Here is a 26,922-nt window from a genome sequence, read left to right as displayed (position 1 = left end):
GAGGCAGAAGATGAAGAGGACTGAGTAATGTCAGCATATGCATTTAATGTTCACTGTGTCTTCCGAATTCATTCAGTATTGTAAGTCATTGTTTGACTTTGTATTGCAGGTATCATGCTCACCCTTTGTCACTGTTTATTTCATCCCACAGTGAACAAAGACTTTAAAGTTTGATGCTTCACTTGGACATGCAAGCAGCAAGTTTCTGTTTAGCAACAGAGCCCACTATTTCTGCTGTGGAATTAACCAAAAAACCTTCTTAAGTACAAAAGCATTGTGATAAGCAGCATGACATTTTCAAAAGCCTTAAGTGGGCTAGAGCCCTTAGCAGTAAGCAATGAGTTCATTGTAGGCTGTTAGTTCTTAGGACTAAGTGCAGCTTTGGCCTCAGTCACAGAAGCACTCTTGAAAGCTGTACTAGTATATGTCTGATAACACTTCCCTGAAGACTGATTTTCTTTTGATAGGACAGAATCGGGTTTTTATCAGTGCCAGATGCTGAAATATTTGGTCCTCATCATGATGACTTCTTCATGTAATGAAGACATTTAATGAAGAGATTATAATCATTATAATAAAAGCAACAGAAAAAATATTTATCTTTTTAATTATGGTTATTATTATTAGCATACTACAGGTATGTCCTACCTGTATCTGGGCCTCAGCATCCCTAACGGATATATTCAGGGAGCTGACTGTGGATCCTGAGCGTGGTCTCTTCTCTTGTCTCAGGATCTCTGGCCCAGCACTGAATGAATGCCTCATTTGACCTTGATCTATAAGCTGTTGTGGCCGCTGGAGTATGGGTGAGTCTGGCCCTCTTGAAGTCAGGAGCTCCCCTTTCTTTTCCACTTTGATCTCTTTGGTGAAGGATGTCATGGCCTGTTGCTGCTTTCTTTTCTTGTACTCTGTCATGAGCTTGGAGATAGTTTTGTCAGTGGCTATGGTGTAGATCTTGTTGCCAGCACTCTCCCACCATTCTTTTTTCCTGGTTTGCTCTTTTTTCTCTGGTTTAGGACTTAGGGGTGGGGGTAGCAGCAACATTTCTCCACTCCCTCCTCGGGGTGTCAGGCTCTCTCCCAGTTGGTCCCTGATTTGACTCCGGTCATCTTCCGATGGTGTGTCCTTCCCAGATTGCCCTCCAGTCGATGGAGTAGAGGTTTCTGAGTGAAAGGATGGTAAAATGAAGAAAGGGTCACCTTTGAACACTGGAGGCTCCTCTATATTATTCTCCAGGTCCAGATGCATCTGGATATAGTTGTTGCACAGTTCCATACAGAGCTTATGAAGCCGCTTGATTAGCCATCCCCAGTCTGCATTGCTGACGGGCTGTACACTCAAAGATGGTATTCGAGCCCTCCACTGTCTCTTCTCCTTCCCTCGTGGGGGACTGACCTGGGCAGTTTCTTCAAAAATGTCTTCATCTTCTGAAGAACACTGTTGTGATGAGTCTGTGCTTCTCTCATCATCTTCAAAGAGGATCTTTTTCACTTGCTCTGCAGTGATGTTCTCCTGGTTTGTCAGGATTGCACAAATCAAAGCGTGGAAGTAGATGTTGAAGCTCATTGCTGACTGGCGATACAAGTTGGCAGCTCCACTAATGCCAGACACTTTTTTCAGCAAACACTTCAATCCAGGTCTGGTGTCAAACTCTCTGGCTGTTCGATAGGAGTCCAGCAGTAAGTCAAAGATGACAGCCAGGTTTTGCATGGAGATGTACCTAAGAAAACCAGCCAACTTGTTTTCTGGTACTTGTATTGTCATTTTCTCCTCTAAGTTAGAAGGGCCTTTCACAAATTCTTCCAGTAAGATGTCATATAAATTCTGGAGCAGTACTTGGTGGGACAGCAAGCTCACCACTATCGTCCTGAAAGGAATACTTGGTAAACCAAGCATGGGAAGGAAGAAAATAAAATAAAATTAAAATGGTGCATTGTGCTTTTACTAGAAGTACAGGAACACAGTATTTTAGACTCTAACATGAAAGATGCAAACGAAAGGCCAAATTTTCATAGCCTTGTTACAAAAAAGTGAAGGAAGATAAAGTTGTCTAGAATGGTCTTTCAGCTACTCTTTCTAATACTTTCCTAGAAGGGGAGACACATTGGTTAAGAAAAATAATTGTCCACAGCAAGCACACTAATGGCACTTGTGCAGAGGTGGTATTAAAACAAAGCTCTATTGTAATTTTTGTTCTTTTCTCCAGAGATGTCTAACACTGAGGGATTAAATATTCTGTGTTTCAATTTCATGGCAGCTGCAACTACTGTCAATATTTCAGCCTGCTGTAACTGAGGAATTTGTTAATACACAAGTCATGCAGCACTTCTGCCATTGGTCTCTGACTGCATTTTCTAATTTTGTTGCTGGACTTTGGCTAAGTTGAAATATCCTGGAAATTCCTCCACCAGCATTTCAGCCAACCTTAACTTTGTCATGAGAAACTGAGGTGAAAACTAGTTTACTATTCAGCTTTCATTTCTGCTAATGCCACGAGTAGTACTTAAAAAAATAAACCACAAAGAGCCAACCAACCAACCAATAAAAAAACATCTACAGAAACATCAGCAGTGCAATGGAGCATGCAAAGAAGCTTAAGTCTTGCTGAAGGCACATTTCACTGTTTGCTCTTAAGACTTCAACTTGAATACTGAGAGCCTAGCATGGAAATATGTATTCCTAACCTTGTTTCTCACATACGATACTGGGTGATTCTTAGATGTACTCCTGTTAGAGAGATGCTGTGAGTCATTCTAGGTCTCACTGATTTTTGATTTGCACAGGGAACTCATGAATGGCAAATTCCTCCAACCAAAATTTTCAGGTCATTCACCAGTAAATAACATCGAGAGGCTTGCAGGCAAGGGAGGCCAGGAAGAAAGGGTGGACAGGACTGTTGTTTGGTATCTCATGGATTTATAAACTGTGACACCTATCTTAAGGAATTTTAAAAAAAGTCTTTGAATAAGATTACAGTGGTGATGTTTTAACCGGAGCTGATGCTCTAGTAGACATAGTTATACTGGTTTTGATGTAGGGAACTATGATGGGTCGTATTTTAATTAGCACTGCTATCAAGTGAGGAAGAGATTTTTCAGTTTGCTTGCAATACTAAAGTTTTAGGTCTAAGTCAAAGGAAATCTTCATGTAACATCAGATGTTCAGTTGCAGACCTTTAATTTTTTTGTTGCGAAAATTATTCTACTTTCATTAAACAACTTTCAAAAGTGTTTTCAACATACCAAAACAAGAAATCTACTTTTTTTTGAGAAATTGTATCAAAACTCAGTTTTGAGAATGCAACATTTTAAAAAAAAAAAAAGTCAGACAAAAGTGTGCTTCTTGGGTTAATTTACCTATGTCAGTTTGCTTACCATGACACAGCTGTCAGTGCTGACACATCAGTAAAATTTACTAGTCTTATTATCTGACAGTGCTAAAATCTTGGTGATTAATACATACATTGGAGCTCTTTATGGGGAAGCAGTTTTCTGCTGTAAAAACCATTAGAGGCTCTGACTCAGAAAAGCTCTTAAGAGCATGTATAAAGTTAAATGAGTGCTTGCATTGATTTCAAGAGACTAATCCTGTTCCAAAAGCAGGATCAGAATGAAGGAGATCTGCTTTCCTTGTAATTGCCAAAGAAGGCAATTTGCAAGGGCAGTTTAAAGTACTGTTCAATTCCAAAAGAAACTAGTACAGAACTATAGGTGAAAACACACAATGCCAAAGCTGGTTAAGGATAGTATTTTCTTATTCTGCCCAAAGTTTCAAACTGAAATATATTATTACTTTTTAGGAAGAAGAAAAGCTCCCTTACCCCAGCTTCCTGTGAAACGATGCAGCATTAAGGAAACAAAAGCAAAAAGGGAGAAGAGAAACCCCACTAAGGTTAAAGTAAAACTTTTGAAAGGCCACAGTTACTAGCATGCAAGACTGGCATATTACTGCACTGCTGTAGCAAATAATATGAAAAACAGTGGCACAGTCAACTTTTGAGCCCTGTTTTAGGAAAAATGAGCATTGCTGGGGTAACATTTGCCTGTCAGCATATACACTTTTTGCAGTTGTTTAGACAAAGCGCAGGGTGAGAGCATTCAGAGTTTGTATTAATTGCAAGCTTTATTTATTTATTTGTTTAAAGACAAGCAAGACCCATGCTACCTTTATGAATGCAGCCTGTTAGATAGCATGGCCTTATGTGCCATGAGAGGGGAGTACTCCAGTCTCTTGCTTTGCATTCATTATAACAAGAAGAATGATTCCGCAAACCTTTGGCTAAAGCAGATATTTTCCCACCATGAAGGAAGGGTTTAAGACTCTGATCTCAACCTTTCTTCGTCTTTGTGCAGGGCCCTGGTCTCTGAAGGCGAGGCAACAGAGCACCTGCTCTTGGGGGAAACTTCTGTACAGCTGTGTAAGAATAGAGACATCTTGCATGGTCTTTCTTCCTGTCCATCCAAAGAAGGACCATCACATTCTGGCTCCTTGTTGCAAGCAACAGTTTAGTTTTGAATGAGAACACCTGAAGTGGTACAGAAGCAGGTTTGGTATCTAGTAAAAGACAATTTCATGCCATGTATTACATACCTTGCAACACAAACACAAACCCTGAATGCAGAATTCTAATTCCTGGCCCTATTGATGTTACAGCAGTTGTTTAAACAACTGAGTGCAAGCAAAAAGAAATATTCTTTGACAAGATCAGATTGTCATGCAAATGCATGAGTTTCTGAGGTGGTAACATATAGAAGGGCTTCCACAAAAATGAAGTGCCAAGCAAAAACAACGTTCCCTAGATCAATATGCTGACAGTTTCGCAGCTTTGGATGTGGTCTCTTCAACTTATGCCACTCCAGTTTATCCATTAACTTCTTCTACCATCTTAATCCAGTAATACTGAATTTAAAAGACCATTAGAGAAGCAAACATTATTTCATTTGCTAGGATCATTACAAACATAACAGTACTCCCAAAGCTTTCTTCAAATTGGTATTTTTAACTATACTTCTTAAAGAAAAGAATCTCAAATATTGGAAAGATTTTCCTAGTATTTTCTATGGGAAATCTTTTCTTAATTTAATCTGCATTTCTTCTACTGGAAGGCTTTGTGTGACCTTATGTATCCTTCAGGTATTTGTAACCTACCAATTTTTACTATTAGAAGCATTTTCCTTATTTAGCTTTCTAAGGGACATATTACAGACCCTGACACAGGCTTGTCTATAACTGTAACAGCTCTTGCATGTGCCTGCTCACCAGTGTATGATCATGGGAACATGTGGAGAGCAGACAGTAGTAACCTATTGTCTCCTGTGTCACAAACTCTAAATTTTATGTATTTCATTTTTGATGAGACCTATGGAGAGGCATGGTTTGTCAGGCTCAGTTCACATCTCTGCCAGGCTGACAATATTTTTATCTTGCCTTTAATGACACAGCATTTTCCTCAGAAGATATTTTACCTTCTCTGTGTATGCCCATTTGGTTTCTTATCTGGTGGCAGGTCAATAACAAGCACGCACGACTGAGCATGTTCAAACCCTTCCTTGTTGTTAGGGGTCTTTGGGGAGCACTGAGTCTCCAGCATGAAGACCTAGAAAACAACAAGTTACATAAAACAATCAGTTTAGCACTTGCACTGGGTCCATGGGGGGCCTGAAAATAGGATTTTCTGCATTGTGGAAGATCTGTTATGATGACTTATTTTACAGTGATGGAGAAAATGAAAGGTATCCCCCCAGGCAGAACTTCCCTGGAGCATGCTGCTTTGCTAAAACAGCCTCAGAGCCATGGGCTACCTCCAGACACTCAGCAGAGCACAGGGCAAAGGACAGACATCTTTTTCTTTGAACTTGTATAAGGCATAATACCAAATGCCAAAACAAGCTTTCTGCTGTCTGGATACTACTATCAGAAAATATCATGTATAGTGGAGTCAAGGACCTGGTTTGCATAGTTAGTCTGTTGCACCTAGAAAGGTTGGTTACTGGAAGGATTATTTTCAGCCACGAAGATACAACAGACACCTAACTTGCAATACTTTGGGTGGTAAATGGGGAAATGCCTCTCAGTTGCTGTAACTGTTTTGTAGCTTACTAGTTGTGCCAAATTCCTGCTGAGAAGGACTCAGGGAGTGCCACTGATAGTGTCTACAACAAAAGTATAAATGCAACATTCCTTGCTTTCTTGAGTTCTGCACCTTTAAAACTTAATTTAAAACATTTTTTCTATTCAAACAAAGTCTGCCACTACCACATTATTTGTGATCACAAATCCTGGTCTGTGTGTCTCAGATTTTCAAGTAGTATCAGGGTATGATTAATCAAGTCAGAAATTGACACCAAACATCTGTTGGCTCTTTTAATCCAGCTGCTTTCCCATGGTGAAACTGTCACACAGTATTTACAGTTTTATCATACCCTGCAGGTCATTAAGTTCAGTGTGCTGTATTTCAAGGAACTTGTTTCATATAACCACTTCCATAAAATGAACAACCTCCATTGTACTCAAAAGGACCCCGAGAAGGTTGTCTCCAAGCTTGCTCTGCTGATTAGGAGTTAGTGGTAAGTTTTAAATCATTTGTTAAGCGTCAGCCTTATCCTCCAGTTCTCTGTAACTCTTTTTCTTCTCTGCAATCTATACCCAGGTATTTATAGAGAAAAAAAATCTGCATTCCTCTTCACACTCTGCTTTGATAGGTTGAACAAATCTTGGTTTTCTAGTTTCATATCACAGTCTCTGTTCTAAGTGCATTTTTTGTCCTTTGGATTTATCATTCTTTAACAGAGTAATCAGAAATATAGATGACATTCTAGATGAGGATTCATAGTGACACTACTATTTCCCTTTCTCCATCAGAAACATTTCCACTGATGTATGCTAGGGTTGCCATTTTTAAAGCTGCATTACACAATAGGCTCATTGCCAGTCCTCCTCAGGTACCCATGCATCTTCCTCCACCCTAGGCATTCCTAATTCCTACTTACAGGAGGACAGTTTTTAGGATTTTTTCCTAGTTTTTATTACTTTTTCTCAATACTACTGTTAGACAAATAAATGCTAGGCTGGTGATGAGGAAGTCTTTGCCTGTAGGATTTGTGAGAAAGGTGGTGGTAAAGGTGTACTTTCATAAAGAAAAGCCCCAAGTTTAAAAGGTTCTCTGACTTCCCCTGAAATGTCAGTCAGTACCTGTTGTGCCATGGCTCTGATTCTCCAGTATTCAGCTTCAGCACTTGGCGAGAGGGAGGGGGCTGCCACCTTCACTTCACAGGCATCTCCACTAAAGCTTTCAGAACCACTGTGGAAATAGCCCAACAGGTTCTATAGAGAGACACAACATCAGACTTTCACTGTGCGTTAAATGAAGTCAGTGACTGTAGCACTGTCCAGCCTGTTCGTGTGCAATACAAGATTCAGTGATCTGTCCCATTGTCATCAGCTGGTCACCTGCTGTTTAGCATTTGAAGGATCTGATGCAAAGGCATTACAACTTCTTACGTACTCATCCTTAACAGGATTTTTTGTTACAAGAAAGATAGTGAGTTGAGAAATAATTTATATGGAGCATGTAGCTACAAGATCAAGGTAACAACTTTGTCTTCTATCTAGTTTTAGACAATGCAGAGGAAGAAATGGATCAAAAAGTAAGTTTTCACCTACTTAACTCTTCTGATTTCATACTGGCAGAGCAATTTAGAGTAAGTCTGGACTGTTAGCAACTAGTGTTATCTGTACATGTTTAGAAAAATTTATTTCAATATCCATTGTTGATCCAACACCTTTCATTGTGAATTGACAAGATAACAAAAGCTACCACATAATCCTTACGCTTCTTTTCCTGGCTCTGTACCCAAAAACTTTTCTGAAAAACAAAAAGCAATCTGTCAAAAGTTAGTGAGCCTACAACTAATGCGATTACATTTTGACTGTCAGGAAAAAGGCAGATTACCTTTACTGGCTCCAGAGTGGCAGAGAACGCATCCTGCAAGGCACAACATGCAAGCCTCCACATCTCTTCGGTAAAAACAGGCCCTGCTGTCACTAACACATACCTGCAAGGACACAGGAAAACGTTACCATGTTCAAGAAGTAACGAGACAATTCTTACTTGTAATGGGAGAAGGTTGAAAACAGAACAAAAGGCCTACTCAGTAGTTAGCTAACGATATCCAATCTCCTCAGTTGACCTATATTTGCAATTACACTGTAGTTCTGACTTTTTTTCCTTTGCTTTTCCTCTTTAAGTAGTCATCTTGCCAGCACAAGAACCACATGTTGTGTTACTATATAATGCAGTGCTTATTTTGACTATGACTGTAATAACCTGAAGACTGAAAGGTATTAATTACCTCTAAAGACCTGTGAATTCCAACAGAAAGACCATTGATTATTTTTCCTAAGGATTAATTATTGACTAACTGCATATAAGTAATGTACAAGTGCATTTTATGGGAATCATACACATAGTAATGCCTAAAATCACAGGTTCTGAAGCAGACCAAAAACAGCAAGAAAAGGTTAGTAAATCTAAAATTCATTATTCAGGTAACAAGAGAGAGAGATATTGTAGACTTCTTTTGAGATGCTAGCCAACTTAATCAGTCTGCAAATTCTTCAAAGATATAAAGACTTTTTTTTTTTTTAATATGCTAAGAGAGTGAACAGACTGTGTTACCTGATACAAGAGCAGCCAACTCTGGAAATAATTTCTGTTGGTTCTGCTACACAGGCTACCAGCAACTTGAAAAGATCTTTCAGCATAGTATTGATCATATTTTCATAACCAATATCTATAAGGAAAAGACACAGACTGGTTTTAACATCATTGCCTTTTCATTATAATTAAACAGTCCTGCTACACTTACTGCTATTCAGAGACTTTGCAAAACCAAGTTGTTTTTATGCAGCTATCAGTAGAGTTCAATTGTGAAACACACATCACATCAAACTGATATAAGAACCATCCTTTTGATGTTAACAATATACAATGTCTGGACTTAAGTGGTATTGGAGAAATTCTGTTAGATCCTGTTTCTGATATTCTAGTTCTTTATGATCAAAGTCTTAGTATCTTCTTTTGGAAAGTATAATATAGGCTGTGATGATTTAATTTTGAAGATAGCCCTGCTCTGAGCAGGAGGCTGAACTAAATAATTTCCACAGGTCCCTTACAAGTTAATTTTTTCCATAATTCTAAACCCTACAAAGAAAGAAAAAACCTCAAACAAACAAAAATTTTCAACCTCCTCCTCTTATTTTATGCTTGAGCAACCAAAAAGCAATGAAACCATCTCCCCAAGTAGCTATTCAGTAACTTGCCACTGATAACTGTCAGTAGATGTGACAGTACAATCACATACCTGAGTGTATGAAATTTTGAATGTGCTCCACTACGAGTTCACAGGAAAGGCCAATGGCATGCTTGAAATTAGCAGATGCCACATCCCAGTAAGAATGGTCACCATGACTGCGATGGAGCCAAAGAGACATCGTGGGCAGAAGAAGATGCACAACTGCATAAATGCCAAATCCTGGTCCTTAAAATAAACACAATGATGGTTGTATATTTCTGCTTACAAAGCCTACATGAACAGTAAATCTGCTAAATTGTTCCAGGCTTGATGCTAAAGAAAGCAGGTTCTGAAACACTTTTTGTGGGATGAGAGGGGTAAGCAGTTTTGGATCTAGTTGGGAGGTGGTATATGAACATTTAGCGAACTGTTTACCTGCTGTCTTTCCCAGAAGGTCTACAGGACTACATAATTTTCTTTTTCCATTTCCTAGACACCAGGCAAACATTTTCTGTGGCTAGGAACATCAATAGAGTACTGCACCTCTTTATTCGTGCAATAAATATAAGAGTAACTTCAACATACTCTTACAAGATGTCTTTTGTCAGCACAGAACAATGCACTAACTGGAACAACAGATCATGCTCTAAGAAAATCCCTTTCTAATTGAGAATGTCTCTGTGCAGCTCTAGCATAAGTAACACACTTTACAGAAGTAGTTTGGGATTCTAAGAGGTTCGGGTCAGGGCTCTACTAGCTCACATTTTAGCAAGCTCTTTCATTACCAGGTGTCTTGGCAACATCCCTCAGCAATTCAAAGAGCAGATCCAAAGTAGGAGGCTGGTGCTGACGGGGACAGTTCGATATGGCAGTTGTTAATTCTTCCAGCAGAATAATCCAGACATTGATAAGGCCTACAAGTAAGGAAACAAAGATTAAGAACCATAAGTGAGAAACTGCATTGACCACAGCTGGAACTTGCCCTCAGAAAGTGATGTAGGCTAAGAAATTAATTAACTTAAAGATCATGGGTTCTTGCATGTTCACTGTTCCTGGGTAATGGCTGTGGGCAATAGCAATTTTTGAAACTATGGTCTCCTTTTCCTTCCCTTTTTATTAAGTTTGTGTTTTGCCCCTTCCTTCCTCCTCCACATACACCTTGTTCTGGTCTTCTGTCTTAGTTTACTACTCCCACTGGTCTGGTCTCTTTAACCTTGGTGGGGTTTTAGATTTTTTTAATGGGACATTTTACACATCTCACTACTGTTGCAAATGCTACTCAGAAAGGACTGTACTCATTTAGGTTATGCTTTTAGGTAAGGATCCTAAGGTGACTGGCCATAATTTAACTGGCTTTATTTGGTACCTGGAGTTGAGCAGTAATAATGCCTCATGAAGCGTCATTGGGCTGCCTCACATCATCTTTAGATGTTAAGAGGTCACTGATAGAAGAGTACTAAATGTGGAAATGGCAGAGCTGGACAACTACCAGAACAGCGCTTTAGGATACAGGTAGTACTGTGAGTTCATATCTACACATATCCCTAAAAGATTATAGGATACAACTAGTTTTCAATACAATTTTGAAAATGGTTAGGAATTGCTGCCCTTTAATTTTTCACAGATCACTTAAGTACTTGCTAGTTCCCCATGACATTATGAATGACTAGAGAGATCTTGCATATTACACTCCTTATGCTCCTTGCAATATATAGTGTTATTCTTGAGCTAAGTCTCCTTAAAAAGCTATGGGTTTATTAGGCTAAAATGGATTTTACTTTGGTTCACTAATAAGCCCATCTTTTCTGTCATGCTGATGTAGTCTGTGTCTGCATGATGCCTGCTGGCTAATTATGTTCCAAAAGCAATAAAAAAGGCTGCAAGAAAATTTCATTTAAGAGGCACTGAGTTTGCTGACTGCAAGAGCCTTCTGGAGAATCAAGGAGAAAACAGAGAAATCATTACTTGGCAACTGGGTTGATTATTTATTCACACCACTTCCACAGGGCAGTGAAGTTATACAAACTTCAATGATGTTTCTAGATAAGGAAAAAGCACAAATCACTCAGCACAAAATCTGGCTATCTTCAAATCTGAAAGAATTGTGTATCTTTTAGAAACACCCTTTTGAAGAGTTTGGCATGGAATCAAATACACTACGAAAATACACTACACCACCATATGGCAAAGTAGACTACAACATTTTGCTCCATCTTGGTACTGACTTTCAGCACTAGAATGCCAGGTAAAGCACTGTCTTCTGTCTTTGTAAAGTCAGTTTGCCTAGCAGTGGTCTAATACTGTCATCAGCTAAATAAAAATTGGGTGAAAGTTTCAGCAATTAGCTCTGACAAGAACCAAATCAGGTGGTTTCTTTGCTGCTGGGTGGCATTTCTGTTCATAGCAAGCAAGATGCTGATAGGCAGAGCCACTTCAGAACACAGTAGGCAAGTGGTGCTCACCTGAGGTGGGGAGACCCTAGGTCAAGTCCCAAGCCTGACTCAAAGCAGAGACTTCAGTGACTTGGGTCTCCTACATCCCAGCTGAGCATCCTAAAGTTTCCAGAGAGGGAAAAAAGAACCAAGCATATAAAGAAGAAAGTAGAAGTGGGTTTTTTTAAAAAAGCCTAGGACTTGCGGTTTGCTTTTTTCAGAGAGCAGCTTTTCTCTCCTTTATCCAGGGTAGCAGTGGAACAGGACAATCCATGTGACAGAAGAGCCCAGATAAAAGTAGGTACACCAGGAGTCATTCTGGTGAGGCATGCAAATGAAATGCACTGGAGTCAGCCTGCTTTCTGCCTGTTTAGAGCTGGCTCTTCACAGAGGCACCCAGGCTCGAACAGCGCAGTAGTTCAGATATTCAGAAATGACTGTACTGCTTCGAAGGGCCATCATGAGTCCTGAAGCAGTAAGGCTGCATTCCTCTACCACTTGCTTCAACACAGATCTAGCTCATTAATCACCTGATTAATCCACAACCCATATAAGCCACACAAATAATCAGGAGAAAAATGCTGCCTGTTTTTCTGGAGGTCATACCGCTTTTTATGGACTTTAGAAATACACCATTTAGTTCAACAGACCACAGGACATAATTTTGGAAACATAATTAGACAAGTATTCTTTATCTCTAAACTCTAACTCAACACTGATATTTTTTCTGTTAAAGGCAGGCCTGCCAATACCAGCCTTAAAAGGTATTCACTTGTTTACTTAAGCTGTGGTCTAGAAAGTATTTTTGTGTTAGCTCTCAGAAATACATACTGGTTGTATTATGAGTATCAGAATAATTAAAATATTATTAATTAAAATATTATTTCTTGTCCCAAGAGAGGGGTTGTATTTTTCTCATATATGAATGGTATCTTTTAACATAAAGAAGGTGATGTGACCTGAACTTCCAAGCACTGTGTGTGTACATGTGTGTGTATAGACAACAGGGAGACAATAAACTATGAAGTTTTTCCCTTCCTTTTTGCTTTCAGCAGTTGGCAAAATTTACAGTGACATATAGAAGAAGCAATTGATTAATTCCGCATTTACTGCTATCAATACACTTACCAGTGTCGTCATCAAAGTCAGAAAGGATGCACTCAATACCATCCTCACTGCTGGCTGACTGCTCCTGCACTCTTCGGGGCAGGTTAACCAGTCGACCACTGAGGAACATGGGTTTCAAGGGCATTTTATAGATTTTGGCTAACAACTTGGGGGTGGGGAAGAGGGTAGGAGAGAAAGAGAAAAAAAGAGAAGATAAATATATATGGGAAACTTTGTAAAAGCTATCCATACAACACAGGTATGTAAAATAAAGCAAAAGGTATGAAAGCAGCATAATATCAGCATTTGATCTGTTCATCCAGCTATAGTGAAAATGAAGGACACAACTGGAGGCCAGAAATCTTCTATTCACTGACAACTCTCCACTCTCATGAGACCCCACCTGGAGTACTGTGTGTAGCTCTGGGGTCCCCAATATAAGGAGGACATGGACCTGTTGGAGTGAGTCCAGAGGAGGGCCAAGAAGATGATCAGGGAGCTGGAGCACCTCCCTTATGAGGGCAGACTAAGAGAGTTGGGGTTGTTCAGCCTGGGGAAGAGAAGGCTCCAGGGAGACCTTATAGAGACCTTTCAGTACTTAAAGGGGGCCTCCAGGAAATATGGGGAGGGATTCTTTGTCAGGGAGTGTAGGGATAGGACAAGGGGTAACAGTTTTAAATGGAAAGAGGATAGATTTAGATCAGATATAAGGAGAAATTTTTTACTGTGAGGGTGGTGAGACACTGGAACAGGTTGCCCAGAGAGGCTGTGGCTGCCCCCTCCCTGGAAGTATTCAAGGTCAGGCTGGATGGGGCCTTGAGCAACCTGGTCTAGTGGAAGGGTTGGAACTAGATGATCTTTAAGGTCCCTTCCAACCCAAACCATTCTATGTAGTAAGGGGTCAGGGGGAGAAAGACAGGGAGAAAAGCAATTTAAATAACACATTTTTGGGGAAGGAGTGTGCTCTCTCCTCATTTGTGAAAGACAAATGTTACTACTTACTGATTGCACCTATGACCTAAGAAGCTCCATTAGCTGTACACAGAATATTTTGGAGCTCTGAAGAACTAAGTAAATATTGATAAAAGGATCTGTATAGGTTTACTGCAGAGCTTCATTGCCTGGGTTGTCAATTGCACAACAAGTACAAACTGCAGAATTGTGCTATACCTGGGATGCTACCAGTATTTTACCAGGTCTTTCTAAAGTAAACCCTGTATTTGCAATATACAGACAGCATTTCTTTTTAGTCATTCCTGTTCTTCTTCTACTGGCAAGTTAAAAGGTATAACAAGATAGAAATGGCTGCTTCTTTTAAAGAAGAGAAAATATTTCTGCCTCACTGTGGACTGGGGTTTGTCAGAATGAGGAAGAGTGATGTGACACATAGTGTATAGATAGAACATACATTAGACATACGAATAGCTATTCACTAATTTTTTTTTTTTTTTAGGTGAACAAGATGGCAAGTACAGCTTGATATGTCTGCTGTTTATTATTCTGAGCTGCCTTATTCTTTCCTTCTCCTCTCAATCTGCATACTGAATCCACCCATCATCTCTGAATTTAGATATTAAGGCCTTTCAGCTATGGTAATATCCTTTGTTATGCATTTGTACTGTACCCAGAAAAAACATGGCGCGGGTCCAACAAAAAGACCTGCAGGTACTACAGAAATACAAACAACATTATAAAATCAGACAAAAATCTTTCTAATAACCCTGGATAATAATCTGTGCTGTGTGCAAGGAGATTACAGGAAACATGCCAGCATTCTAATTGTTAAGAGATTTGCCCTGAGCTTCAGATATGTTTTCATGGTACAGATAAGATGCTGCTGCATTTTAGAGGGTGTAACCTGTTGCTCTTCTTAAGACCTGACAATTCTCAGGGTGGTTCTTCTTTTCTCCTTCATTCCCAACACTGTTTACAGTAACTGTCTAAGTAAGATTGAATGTAGCTTTGAATATGTTACTACTAGGTTTTGAACATTCACATTTTCCCACATGCTCCTTGGATCTGAGTGTTTTTATCTCCTCAGTTTTCCCACTGTTAGCTGGCCTAGAAGGTGTGAGATTCCTTCAGATTGCCACTCTCCATCTGGCAGTGCAGGTTATTACCGTCAGGTTTACCACAGATTCTGCTGTGTTCATGCAAACCACCTAACCACTGATGCAAAGCCTGGAGGTTAGAACTGCTTCCTAGGCCAGGTTAGTACCTGTATAAGATCATCATACCTGAGAACATCTCCTGAGGTAATCAAGCGCGGGAAGGCACAAGTCTGTAGATGCAGATCCTGATCCTGGCACACAGTCACCCATCTCCTTACAATCTACTTCCCCTGGGGATAGGAAAGGCAGCATTGGGAAGGACAGAAGAAGAGAAACAAACATAACATTAGTTTTCCTTTTTCATTCAGTTGTGTCCTGATGTCTGAATAGAATCCAGAAAACATCCTTTGTTTGATCTTATTAGATGACAACTAGATGATCCTCATACAAACAATACAGTGATATTGGTCACAGTTCATACTCAGACTTTTATATGAATAAATACTTTAATAAATGCATGCCTATTTAGTCAGTCTTTAGTAGAGCCTTTGGGAGTTCTTATAACCATACCTTATAGTCATCTGTCATATTGACTCCACTGTTTTCCATGGGTGTATGAATTACCTGCTCATATTCACCCTTTGCTCAATTACTATAGTCATTTTTTTTTTCTGTTCATTTTCACTCCAGTGCCCTGGAAAACTCTTCTACCACAAGTTCTTCCTTTTAGTTTATTTACTCCTGAATACACCATTTTATATTTTGTGCTACAATAGTTCCTTCTTCCATCTAATTCAGGTTTCAAGGTCTCACAGTTTCAACTGTATGATATCCTCAGGGTCTAGTGTCTCAGTATTGCATGTATTACTAACTCTGTGGCATCAGCAGACTCCTACTTTTAGGTCAGCTTCACTAAGTGTACTACTGAATAAGAAGATCAGTTCCAAGGCATCCTGTTGCAGAGTTCCTCCCTCGGTAACTACATACACTCCAGCATTTTTCCTGTCTGCACGATCTGTTTTCCTCCCCTCTCAGCCAATGTTCTGTCCACCCTACAATACTTGGCTCATAATCATTTTTCCAGTTTAGCCAAATACTTCCCACTAAGTGCCAAATCTGAATCTTTACTAAACGCTTATATACGTTAACATTTTATTGCCTTAAAAGCTATTCCTCTCATAAAAACCACACAATAAATATTAAATCTTTTATTAAATCCTACTTTATTCTACTTTCACTACATTTATTTGTTTTTTCTATGGTCTTAACTATTCCCTCCATACTGTATTTTAAAGTCTTGTCTACTATTGAGATCAGCCATGTCAGTCAGTGAGGTTTGAATCTTTCACTTCTATGTTAAAATGAACATAAACGTATTTGCTATTGTTCAGTACTGAAGTATCCCATAGTTCTACTACCTTTAATACAAGAAAAAGACCTTGTTTTTTGACACATAACCATAAAGGTGGCAACCTTACCTCATGAAAGTAAGAAACCTAAAGAAATGTTAGACAGACTTTTAAGTTCTCCAGAAGGAACATGAGTTCCCTCTACTGGTACTGAACATGCAAGTTTGTTTCTCTTTTGTAGTAACAATTACAATTCTGGTCTGTCATCAAAAGCTGAATTCTGCCCCCATTGAATAGTGAAATAGCTTAATAAGATGAGAGTAACATTGAAGACTAGATATGCTGCAGTTAGGTGCTTCAGTTAAATCAAAGGGAGACACTTACAGACCAAGATACCTCTGTGAATTAATATACATATAAAAAAAGTGTCACATTTTACCACTCATTAGAAGTTTTGCGATTTACATAAGGAAAAAAAAATCATTGCCACAGTTCAATGAAAAGTGTCAAACTCTAACGATCAAGGCAAGCCAGGGAACATGAATATGGGGGCAGAATGACCCAACACCATTTGCCTTTCTTCTGAAGTTTGGTGAAGCACCACAGTTACCCTGCAGGGTCACCTTGACTTGACACACCTGGTCTCCACTGCCCTCAGTAACACAACAGAAAAACTAATTGTGGAGACAGAGTGCTGTTAGTTGAAATGTTCATGATCTCACTGAAGGTTCAGCAGGTTTTCAGCAATGCATATGTCAAACTGAGGTGGGCAAGGGTAAAAAGGAGCCATGTGGCTTTGATCGTTGAATGTAAAAGATACCCTGTTCTGTTGCAGACAACCTATGCTGTAGCTGTGCAATGCCATGACATTTCTGCAATATTCTGGGGTTTGTGGGTTTTTTTTTCCAAATTATTTAACTTAACATAAGCAAGTCTTGATGCAAATTAAGATCAAATGAAGCAGACATTTGAGATTCATCTTTGCTGCTAGAACTTGAAGAATTGATAGCATTAAAAATGTTCCTAAAATAATCCCTTGTCTTTATTTTATTTTTTTAAAGCTTTCTGGTCTCAATTTCTTCACTGCCTCTCTCTTCCCTACCATGCAATGTATTACATTATTGAATTCTCCTCTTCTGCAGGATCAAGTTTTACATATCATGACTTAATAGGATAAAAGGAAAATAAAATTATTTACCCAGTCCTTTGACAAACTTCATAAGGCACATAATATAACTGGTGGCGGCATTGGCAAAGACCTGGATGCTGTCTGTGTTTAGAAATGCTTCAAAGACATCAAACACCGGAGCCTGGCGTTTCCCTGTGGAAATAACAAGATGAGAACTCTTCCCCATCCCCCATAAAGGTGATTTTCCAACAGTTTTTCAACAATTTAACTGAATCTGTAAAACCTCTTCTATTCTGGTCAGAGTCAGAAATGATCTTAGAAGTAAAACCTTCTCTTGCTCTTGAGGCAACTTGTATAGTCTTTCACAGGAAGTAACATAGACTCCTTCCTTTGCCTTACCTATGAAAAATATCAGCCTATACCTGCCCAAATGGTAAAAGTAGGTCTGAGCTCTTGAACTCAGCTCAGTAGCTGACACTTCTGTTTGGTGGAGGTTTCTGGTTTAGTTCTTGATAACTGCCAAGATGACAGCAGCCACACGGAAAACTATTCAGAGTATACAGTAAAAAACCAGCCTTGCTTTTCTTAAGTAGATTATTAGGTTTCAAAAGCTGTATAGACTTGCATTTTGCCATTGATCATAACAGATCTGAAAGAAAAATTTAGAAGGAAAATCATATCCCTTACATGTGACTTGTCGCATTTAAAAATATCTTCTAATGGGGCAACAGAACAGATTAAAGTGATTGTCCCATATTACCCAGTTTCCATACAAGCAAACATCTCTGGGAAGGATGCAGAATCATTCTTACAACAAATATGGTTTGTAATAGTGCTAGCAATTTGAAGTCTTGTGATTAAATGCCTGGACAAGCACTCTCCTAGATTATCACACTAAGTTACCCTGATGTATAAAAACAATAGGTTTCACATAGTAAGAAAGACAGTCCACATGAGATGTGGTGGTTGTATACAGTAAGCTTTCCTTTCTCCAGCAGGACAGTGACAAGGACCCAGCCAAGCTCAGTACTCCTGCAGTACTGTTCTGCTCAACAATATTCAAGCATGTTTGAAGCACTTCTTTCTCATTCTACTCATCTGCCAGAATCCAGAAGGTAAAAAGTCAGAACAGTACCTCTGCTCTGCCTCCCACCCCAACTAATAAACCAGATACTTCGGTACAGTCCTGGAGTATCGCAGCGCCACTGTTCAGGTAGGGCATTTAAATACATTGAGGTAGTTATTGTGTCCCCAAGGAATAAGACAGGGAAACAAAAGCACATATGAAACAGTCAGTGCATTAAGTCCTTACCCATAGAGTATTCTCCTACGAGGTACTCTTTAACCTCTGACTTGCTGCTGCTGTGCACTGTTTCCAGGGCACTGAACAGGGGTCTCCATCCTGACTGGATCTGGGTAGAACACATTTCCACCAACTCTCCTATAGAGGTGACCACCTGCAGACAGTGTAGGAGAGGTTAAAAGATTAAAACCAAAAACCAGAATTGATACATAGATGGACCTTCAGAAGGAATGAGGATGGCTTTAAACACATTCCTAGATTTCACTATGTCAGTCTAGACTAATATTTTTTTTTTTTTTTTAGATAATAAAGAAGTTTTATTTAATTACTGTATGGCCAGGTGTACTGTCTCCATGCTCTACCACAATGCTGGCTTAGGTAGGCAGAACCCTCCTGATTCCTTGAGGACGATAAAGGGGCACCATTTGAAGGATATCTGGGAAACACTCTCTCAAGTGGACCAAGTGCAATCTGGAGACCATCCTTATGCGCATGGTAGGTCAGATACAGACACCCTGATCAGGGCTAACTTGCCTGGTCTTGGACATCCTCATCACACAGCTCTAGCTGCATGATACGCTCAAATGGGCGGAAAAGCGCCTCATTAAAGTGAAAATGAGAAGGCTCATTCCAGTCTGTTAGCACTTCAGTGAGGATGTCATGGATGAAGGAGACAGCCTTCCGAGACACATGCCTCTCCTTATGACAGGCAGCCTGCAGGGAAAAGAGGAGTGTTAGTTTGTCTAAGCAAAAAATTTGCCATTAGTGAGACACTTTTAAGGGAGATAAGCACTTCATGTTGCTGAACGCTAAAAATGGCTTCACCATGAATGTGACAAGGGACCCCACTGCAATGAAAATGGGAGTACTGCCATGGAAACAGATGACGACTGAGACTCTTAACTGCTTGGAGTCCCACAGATGCATGAAGGTTTACAGACAATTCAAAAAGCACAGAGCTAAAAATAAATAAATAATAAAACCCACAGAACTTGTGTGAAAAGTTGCCTTTTGTTTCTACCATGTGTCTATTTTTCCCTTCAAAAAGGTAGTTTCTGTATATATTCACCATACTTATCTATGTACGATCAAATGTCACTTTTTATTTGGCTATTTATGGAACTTAAAGTGAGAAGGTTCTCATCACTTTTAGAAGAGCTATTAAAAAATTAAACACCAGTGAATCTGGATATAAAATTACTGTTTTGAGCAACTATGCAGGTTATGTTAAATTCTGTCCTTTCCCTGATATTGCTCCTTCCCAGTAATGCCTTCATCTGCACTGAAGTCAACTGAAAAGACTGACCAGCCCTGCATTCTAAAAATACGGAAGGTACTTGAGTTTAAAGTGGCCTGGGATTTTAAAAGTGTTCAAAACATGAGAAATATTTAAAGTGGTCTCAGAGTGGCATCCAAAAGCAAGTGAGACACTAGTTTTCAAGATAAAGCATACAACAAAACTGTTCTCTGCTATTTCTACTTCACTTAGAGAGATTCCACTGAGACTCCGCAATGTCTGAACTCTGCTGTAAGACAGTCCACATATTTTACTGAGTCAATGAAATGAAGTGCTATGGCAATTTACTGAATAGCTTGTCTTAAAACTCCAGAGAAGCATGCTCCTAATAGACCTGAGCAGATGACACCGCATACCTCACCAAGAGAAAGAAAGGAAGTACTGCATGTTTATTCACACCAGTGATACAAATCAAAAAGCTCTAAGTCAAGACACCAGCATTTCACCAGATAAGACTGAAAGTTTGGCTGAGAAAAGGTCCTTTGTTATAATTGAAATCCATTATATGGCTGCTACTGGCATGCCACTGACCAGGATTCACAAAGAAAGAGAAGGAAAGTGAAAAATGTCACCATCTTCCTAGTTGGCTTTATACGGGAAAAGAAAGCCTGCATCCTTTTATGGGAAGATTTACAAGGATGCAGACTTTGACTGGAAAAACAGGTAGGTGAAGGAATTACTTGTAACCTTTTAGGGTGGTTTCAGTTTTTTCACCACAGACGCACAGGAAGTATCACATTTCAAAAATCCAACACACTGTCCCTGGACCTGCCCATTTCAATTATTTAAAAGTGCACTCCTTGGTGGCAGCATCACAATATAAGACACAGGATATACAACACCCCAACAGGAGTGTAACCAGATTTGACAACGTTGAGGGCTGACACACATTTTAAGAGTTATCAAGCCTTCTCCAGCTTTTTCAGCTTTGCTATCTCTTGCACACATTCCCATTTTCTCCCCTACTCCTACCTCTACAAGGTGAGGTGCCACCAGGCTCCAGCAGCGCATGAGGTGGAGCAATGGGCGAGATTTACTCCTTACAATTCTGAGCATGGCATCACCAAGTCGGAACAAGTGAAGTGCACTTCTCCTGTCCTGAGTAGATTTTACTTCACCTACAAGAAAGTATAAGAAAATAAATGGAAGCTAAGCAATAGCAGCTCCTCCATCTCTAGATGTCTAAATTGGAATTTAAATCAGGTTAGAAATTCTTAGTATTAAGTCGGGGGCAGGAGTGGGGCAGGGAGGGTGGTGGAGAAAAAAAACCCCACCACATCAGTCTAAAACACAGACTATGCCTGTGTAGGTAAAAGGAGATGGACCCAAGTTTTAAGAACAACTTATTAAACCCACTTTATCTGGTTTAAGTGATTTTTTTTTTTTTTTTTTTTTGCAAATATTTTAAAGACAAAGGCTTGGAAAAGTAGTGCAGAAGAGTTAAGCAAGAAGTTAAATAATTGATATGAAGACCCAAAATAGTAGTTGCAAAAACCTCTGGTGACATCTACAGGGGAGAATATAAACTGCAAATTACTTAGTTTTGGTTTGTCCTTTTGCATTTCTTATCAAGCAAAGGATAATGAAGCAGAGAATGTGAGAAAATACTTCTCTGTTCCCCAGCCAGTAATACTTGTTATTTCCTACTGAAAGAGATTCATCTTCTATTGTTCCTACAACATTTGGAAAGACACTTTTTTCTTTCATTTAAAATACGTTGGTGCTTTTATCTCTAGTGAAAGACATAATCAGGGGGCATACCACTTCTAATATAAAAAAAAAAAACACAGTTGCTCTAATCCTAATTTTAATTTCATTATTACTAACTACTGTTGATTGACTACTACATAAATGATAAGACGATCACTATTTATTAAAAATACAGTGATGAATGTTTTGGCCTGGAGACAAGCAAGAGCAAAAAATGAACAACTTGGAAGTGTCACACTGGGAAAATGACAAGCAGCAATTCAGGGAGAGGGGAACTGATTAAACTGGAGGCATATATCAGATAAAATCCATGTCCGCTACAGGACAGAACAAAACCTGTATGACTAATGTAACTTCTACAGGCACAGCACAAATTTAAGTAAAATATCCTTCTTTGGGTCCAATCCTGCTTTATTTGAGACAGTGATGGAAACAATTTACAGGCTTTGTACCATAAGGTGTATGCTCCACTCTGCTGGGGAAGAGCAAGCAGGACAAATCCCACGGCTTTAACATTCTTCAGTTGTATGCTTTGTTGGTTCATTTTCTGAACGCTTCTGAGGTTATCCCATTGTCAAATGTCTAACCTAAATCCACTGTCTTAGGTCTACACTCACCCGAGTTTCCTTACTGGATTGGGCTTCAAAATGGAGCTGTGATTAAATATCTGTGGATAATTAACACCCCCAAACTCCAAGAACGAAATGAATGTCCTCTGAAGTGCTTCATAGCAGGCGTGGATGTGGTCACTGTCCAAAAACAAAGTGCTCAACCTTTTCTAAAGACTTTGAATTGCTCCTACAGAAAGATCTGACTAGACTAAATATTGTGTTTTATTTGAAATTTCAGTTGGAAAAATTAAAACTGTAAGAAACAAAGCAAGTCCTGTAAGCAGTACAGTTGTATATGAAACACAGAACTGTGTAAGGGATCTTCAGGTGAGTTACCTGGCATTGCTAGGGAGTAATCAACTGTATCTGTGACTGAATGGAAAAGCTGGGCCTGAGAAGCCTTCTTGAGCTGGTAAAGGAAGCCTGCCAATGCCATCAAGTTTAACTTGTCAGCAGCATCTTCAAAAAGCCTGTGAGTGAAACAACAGTATCTAATTGAAAAATTAACAAGATAAAAGACCTAAATGTGTATGTAACAGGAAAACTGTTATCTGTACGTGGCTGCTATGTGTTACCTTTGGTGACACACTAGGTTATTGAGGGCTTTTTCATTTATACACTGCTACAGAAAGACTTTGATTCAGCTTTATTAATTGGAGGGTGAAAAGTAGGGTGCTGTAGGACCAACCAGAACCCTTCCAAGATTCAACTGCGGGACCAAAACAAAAAGTCACTTTTTCAAGGAACCAACGCTTCCCCATTGCTGTATCTTAATGCTATAAGCAGTTCATGGGCCAGTAATCAAAAAACCAGTGAGAATATGCCTAGTCCTCACAACACAGATCATCACAGCTCCACTGACTTTAGAGTTACACCAGTTTGCTCCACCTGAAGTTACAGCCCCTTACCTGAAAAACAAATTAATTCAAGTCTTAAAGTTCCTGTACCTGAATTGCTATTTTGGAATATAAAGAAGAGTTGTTATTTTCAGCTGCAATGAACTCTTAAGATTTAAGAGTTAAAATCTGTACCCTTAAACCAGTAAACATGCTTACATAGGAGGTAGGTTCCACAGAGATTAAGGTGAAATTTCACAAGTTGAAACAAATATGATTTTCTGACATTGCTTTTCATGAAAAACTTTCTATAGTCCTAGAAAACTGGAGATTGAGTCCTAATAACGTCCACACTGAAGTATAAGTGCAGAAATCAAATTTGCATCGTTAAAATCACAGTACTGCTATTCCCTAATCCTTGGAACCAAGTTGTATTGTGAGCTTCCTAAATAAAAGGTACTTTCGATGCACAGAGTCAAACTCCTACAAGCAGTGTCAGTATGCATTACTTTTTCCCCTGAATTTACAAATAACACCCTCCTATGGGCAGAGATCAAGAATGTAAAGTGGTAGCTGGAGAAGAAAGGTTATTAGAATCACACAAACCCAGGAAACTTTCAACTCTAGCCTGGGCTGCCAAAAGAATAACAGAAATAATGAAACAGTGTGCAACATCAGTCTGCAGATGGTGTTGTAGGGACACTTAACCTAGCCATTCTGTGACCATGATTGGTGGCCCTTTCTCCTCTGGACATGCTTGGGAGGGCTGACAAGCTGTCCACACAGTCCTAACAGAAGCAGCTGCTTTCTAATTGATAATGGTCTTGTCACTCAGTCCCTTCCTGTCAGGACAAGACACCTACTTATTTTGTCTGCTTTAATGAACACCACAGATTAATTTACATGCAAGCAATAAATCCACCACTCTCAGGATGCATTTGATTTACTTGGCATATTCACTGTTGTGCACAGACATACTCAGCCCAGTTCCTGCAGGGCAGGTACTGCAGAGATGCAGAAAACCAGGGCTTTTAGGAACTGCTGGTTGTGACGCACCTGCAGCTCTTGTGAAACTCAACCAAAGCAAGTAGCTGCAACAGAGAGAGATTGGGCCCCATTGCACCACAAAAATATCCATTTTGGTCCTGTTTAGGGAACAAGGATTTTGGTTCCTGACAGCGCTGCTTTTACCTGTCAGCTTGTGTGGAGAGTGTGAGAACAGCCTTGGCAGCACTGGTCCCGCACAGCAGGCTGCCTCCACGGAAGTCAAAAGCTCTGCCCTTACTGCTCTCCTTGATGAGTTCTTGTATAGAAACCGGCTGAATGACAGGATTGTTGCTGAGGGTGGTCTCCTGCTCAGGGGTCAATGCCTGGGGAGACTCCCCAGGCTCAGAGTCTGGGTGCAGCCCTCCAGGTGCCTGCTGTGACTGGGTGATGGTAAGGGAGGGCTGAGAAGCACCATCACTGAAGTGGGTGTGCTCCAGTGTGCTGATGTACTCACAGACCCTGAGAACAAACAGGAGAAGCAAAAGATGAATGAAAACCCCCAAACAACAACTCCCCCCACTAATCACCAGGTTCACTGAAGAAACATTTGGGTCTGTACTCCAGAGATGAGTCAGGATAGTGTGCATACAGTTCTCAGCTGCCTCACGGCCCCATCACTGTGAGAAGCCAGCTTACATGGAAACCAATTTGCAGGCACTGATTTCTACATCTGAATCAGATATGATGTACAGGGCATTTTCCTCAAACTGTAGAAAATCTCTAACTCTCAGACTACATATAGATAACCCGTCTTCTTACATCCTTTGGCCTCCCATGAGTCTAGATAGCAAACAGTTTAGTGGAGGTGCCTGAAAAGCCCATTTTGAAGTTTCTAAGCGTTGATTTTCTCTCTGAATAGAGGTGGAAAACAGCACCAGCTTTTCTCTTACAGATACAGGCAATTCACTCTGATACTGTTTCTGCAGAACACTCCCAGAGCGTGTAAAGTTTTTCTCAGTCCATTACTTTCAGGCAACATGGTACAAATTCTGTTTCTTTTGGGAAAGCTGGTGAGTACCTGAACACGTGAGGCCAACAGTCCTGATTGTGGCTTCCCATCTCCAGGCCCACGTTAAGGACTGCGTCCATACACAAAACATGAGCAGTATGCAGGCAGACTCCCTGCACTTTCCCCATCTGTTCCAGTTTCTGCTCCACTTTCTGTTTCACTGCAGCATGAAAAATAAAAGAAACCCATTAGCTTCTCCAGCTTTTAAACACACTGGTTTGTATATAGGGTGATGGCAAAGGTATACAGTCTGAAAGCTATAAAAGATCATGGATTTTAGACAAAAAACAAATTAGAGAAATGAATTTCTTCCTAGTAAACATAAGGCAGTTTTAAAATTAAATCCCTTTTGATTGATCTTATATGCATGACAACAATCAATGCCAGATTGACACTCCACCCCCAAATTCACATCTTGTTGCCCACAGAACAGATGCAGACTGGCAGTGATATTACATGCTTCTCTTTGGAGCTGGCTGGCTGGATATTCATTTTTTTTTTACCAAAATCTCCTTTGCTACAGGAAAAAAAAACCAGTTTGCAGATTTCACATCTATTTCTATACAAAAGTTTCACCAAAGAGCTTTGTTAATTGATACTCTTGTCAAAGCAAAACTAATTCTGATCTGAATTACAAGCATTTGGACCTCATTCTTTTTCCTGAGAATCTCTGAAGAGCTTTGCTGCATTGGAATGGAAACAAATTTTGAAGCTTTACAAGCTTTCACAGAACAGATCTGTTGGCCTCCGGCCACCTCTAATGCCTCCTCTTTGCTTCAGCGTGGCCTGGCCAATTCACTTCAGTCATACCTAGCAGCGTGGACAAAAGCTAGTTTGTGCTCAGGCCTATTCAGTTTTGTTTTCTCTACTGAGACACCAAATTTAAGTGCTAAGCAGAGTCATTTGTGCAACATTGAGTTTTGATATGGGCTTCTTGCCATTAGAAATCAGATGTCATCAGACATATTTTATGTACTTCTCCAAACAGCCACTGGAGACAACAATTGACTTTACTGACTTCCACTGGGTTTGAAGTAGTGGTATGAAGATGCAGAACCTTTTACATGTTATAAATACATCATTTTTTTTTATTCCATCTTCATTTAACATGATTCAGGAACAGTTTTAAATATGTGATGATGACAAAAGACAACCAAGGATGTATATATGCAAGGCAGGGATGCGAACTCAGCTTATATTACCACCCAACACATTAAAAAGACATTGTTTTTCTGATGCCCTGTTGCACTAGAATTGCAGGGCTTAAAAAGTGCACATTTCAAAAATGCTGTTTACTTACCTGTTGTTCCACTATAATTTCAGTTCCATATAAAATATAACCATTATGACATAATGTTAAGAACCTAGGACAGCAGGACATGTACTGAAGCCTCTAGATATACATCCCATATGCATACAAGTGAGTGGTGCACAGTAGTGGCACCGCCCTCTGTCCTTGTTCTGTGTGTAGCAAAATACTTTCCAGTTGCATCTTTGCAGGCAATACGAGATAAGGTAGGTAATTTAATCACATAGCAACCTTGAGCTATAGTATCACTGGGCTCTTGGATTTCTTTTTCCTCTTTCTCTTCTTGGACACAGGAGGCAGCAGCCATTTGGGCAAGAGCAGATGCACAGTTAGCAGCAACTCCTGTAAGGCAACAACACAATTACTGTTTAACCAGCACTTCCTCCCCAGTCCCATGCAACCTCAACAACAGGCTGTGTCAAAGAAAGTTGGCTGGATA

At 39.8% G+C, this 26,922-nt stretch overlaps 1 protein-coding gene across 8 annotated transcripts in view; it reads right to left on the bottom strand.

Moving 5' to 3' along the window:
- Positions 1-26,922, bottom strand: part of ARFGEF3 (ARFGEF family member 3) — a 98,915-nt gene that overhangs the window by 7,077 nt on the left and 64,916 nt on the right. For all 8 annotated transcript variants that reach the window (XM_074862641.1, XM_074862639.1, XM_074862640.1 and 5 more), the window contains 17 exons: positions 26,715-26,825; positions 25,184-25,334; positions 24,310-24,624; positions 22,619-22,752; positions 20,934-21,079; positions 19,199-19,378; positions 18,674-18,818; positions 17,431-17,553; positions 15,070-15,173; positions 12,854-12,998; positions 10,079-10,207; positions 9,363-9,539; positions 8,678-8,792; positions 7,952-8,054; positions 7,192-7,323; positions 5,466-5,596; positions 649-1,879 (listed from right to left, as the gene is read on the bottom strand). In XM_074862641.1, the coding sequence (XP_074718742.1) occupies positions 649-1,879; positions 5,466-5,596; positions 7,192-7,323; positions 7,952-8,054; positions 8,678-8,792; positions 9,363-9,539; positions 10,079-10,207; positions 12,854-12,998; positions 15,070-15,173; positions 17,431-17,553; positions 18,674-18,818; positions 19,199-19,378; positions 20,934-21,079; positions 22,619-22,752; positions 24,310-24,624; positions 25,184-25,334; positions 26,715-26,825 (3,572 nt within the window). The remainder of the gene's footprint in view (positions 1-648; positions 1,880-5,465; positions 5,597-7,191; positions 7,324-7,951; positions 8,055-8,677; positions 8,793-9,362; positions 9,540-10,078; positions 10,208-12,853; positions 12,999-15,069; positions 15,174-17,430; positions 17,554-18,673; positions 18,819-19,198; positions 19,379-20,933; positions 21,080-22,618; positions 22,753-24,309; positions 24,625-25,183; positions 25,335-26,714; positions 26,826-26,922) is intronic.

Source organism: Strix uralensis, chromosome 3, assembly GCF_047716275.1.
Source record: "Strix uralensis isolate ZFMK-TIS-50842 chromosome 3, bStrUra1, whole genome shotgun sequence".
Taxonomy (NCBI): domain Eukaryota; kingdom Metazoa; phylum Chordata; class Aves; order Strigiformes; family Strigidae; genus Strix; species Strix uralensis.
Note: the sequence above shows the minus strand (reverse complement) of the source record. Positions and strands in the feature narration are given on the sequence as shown.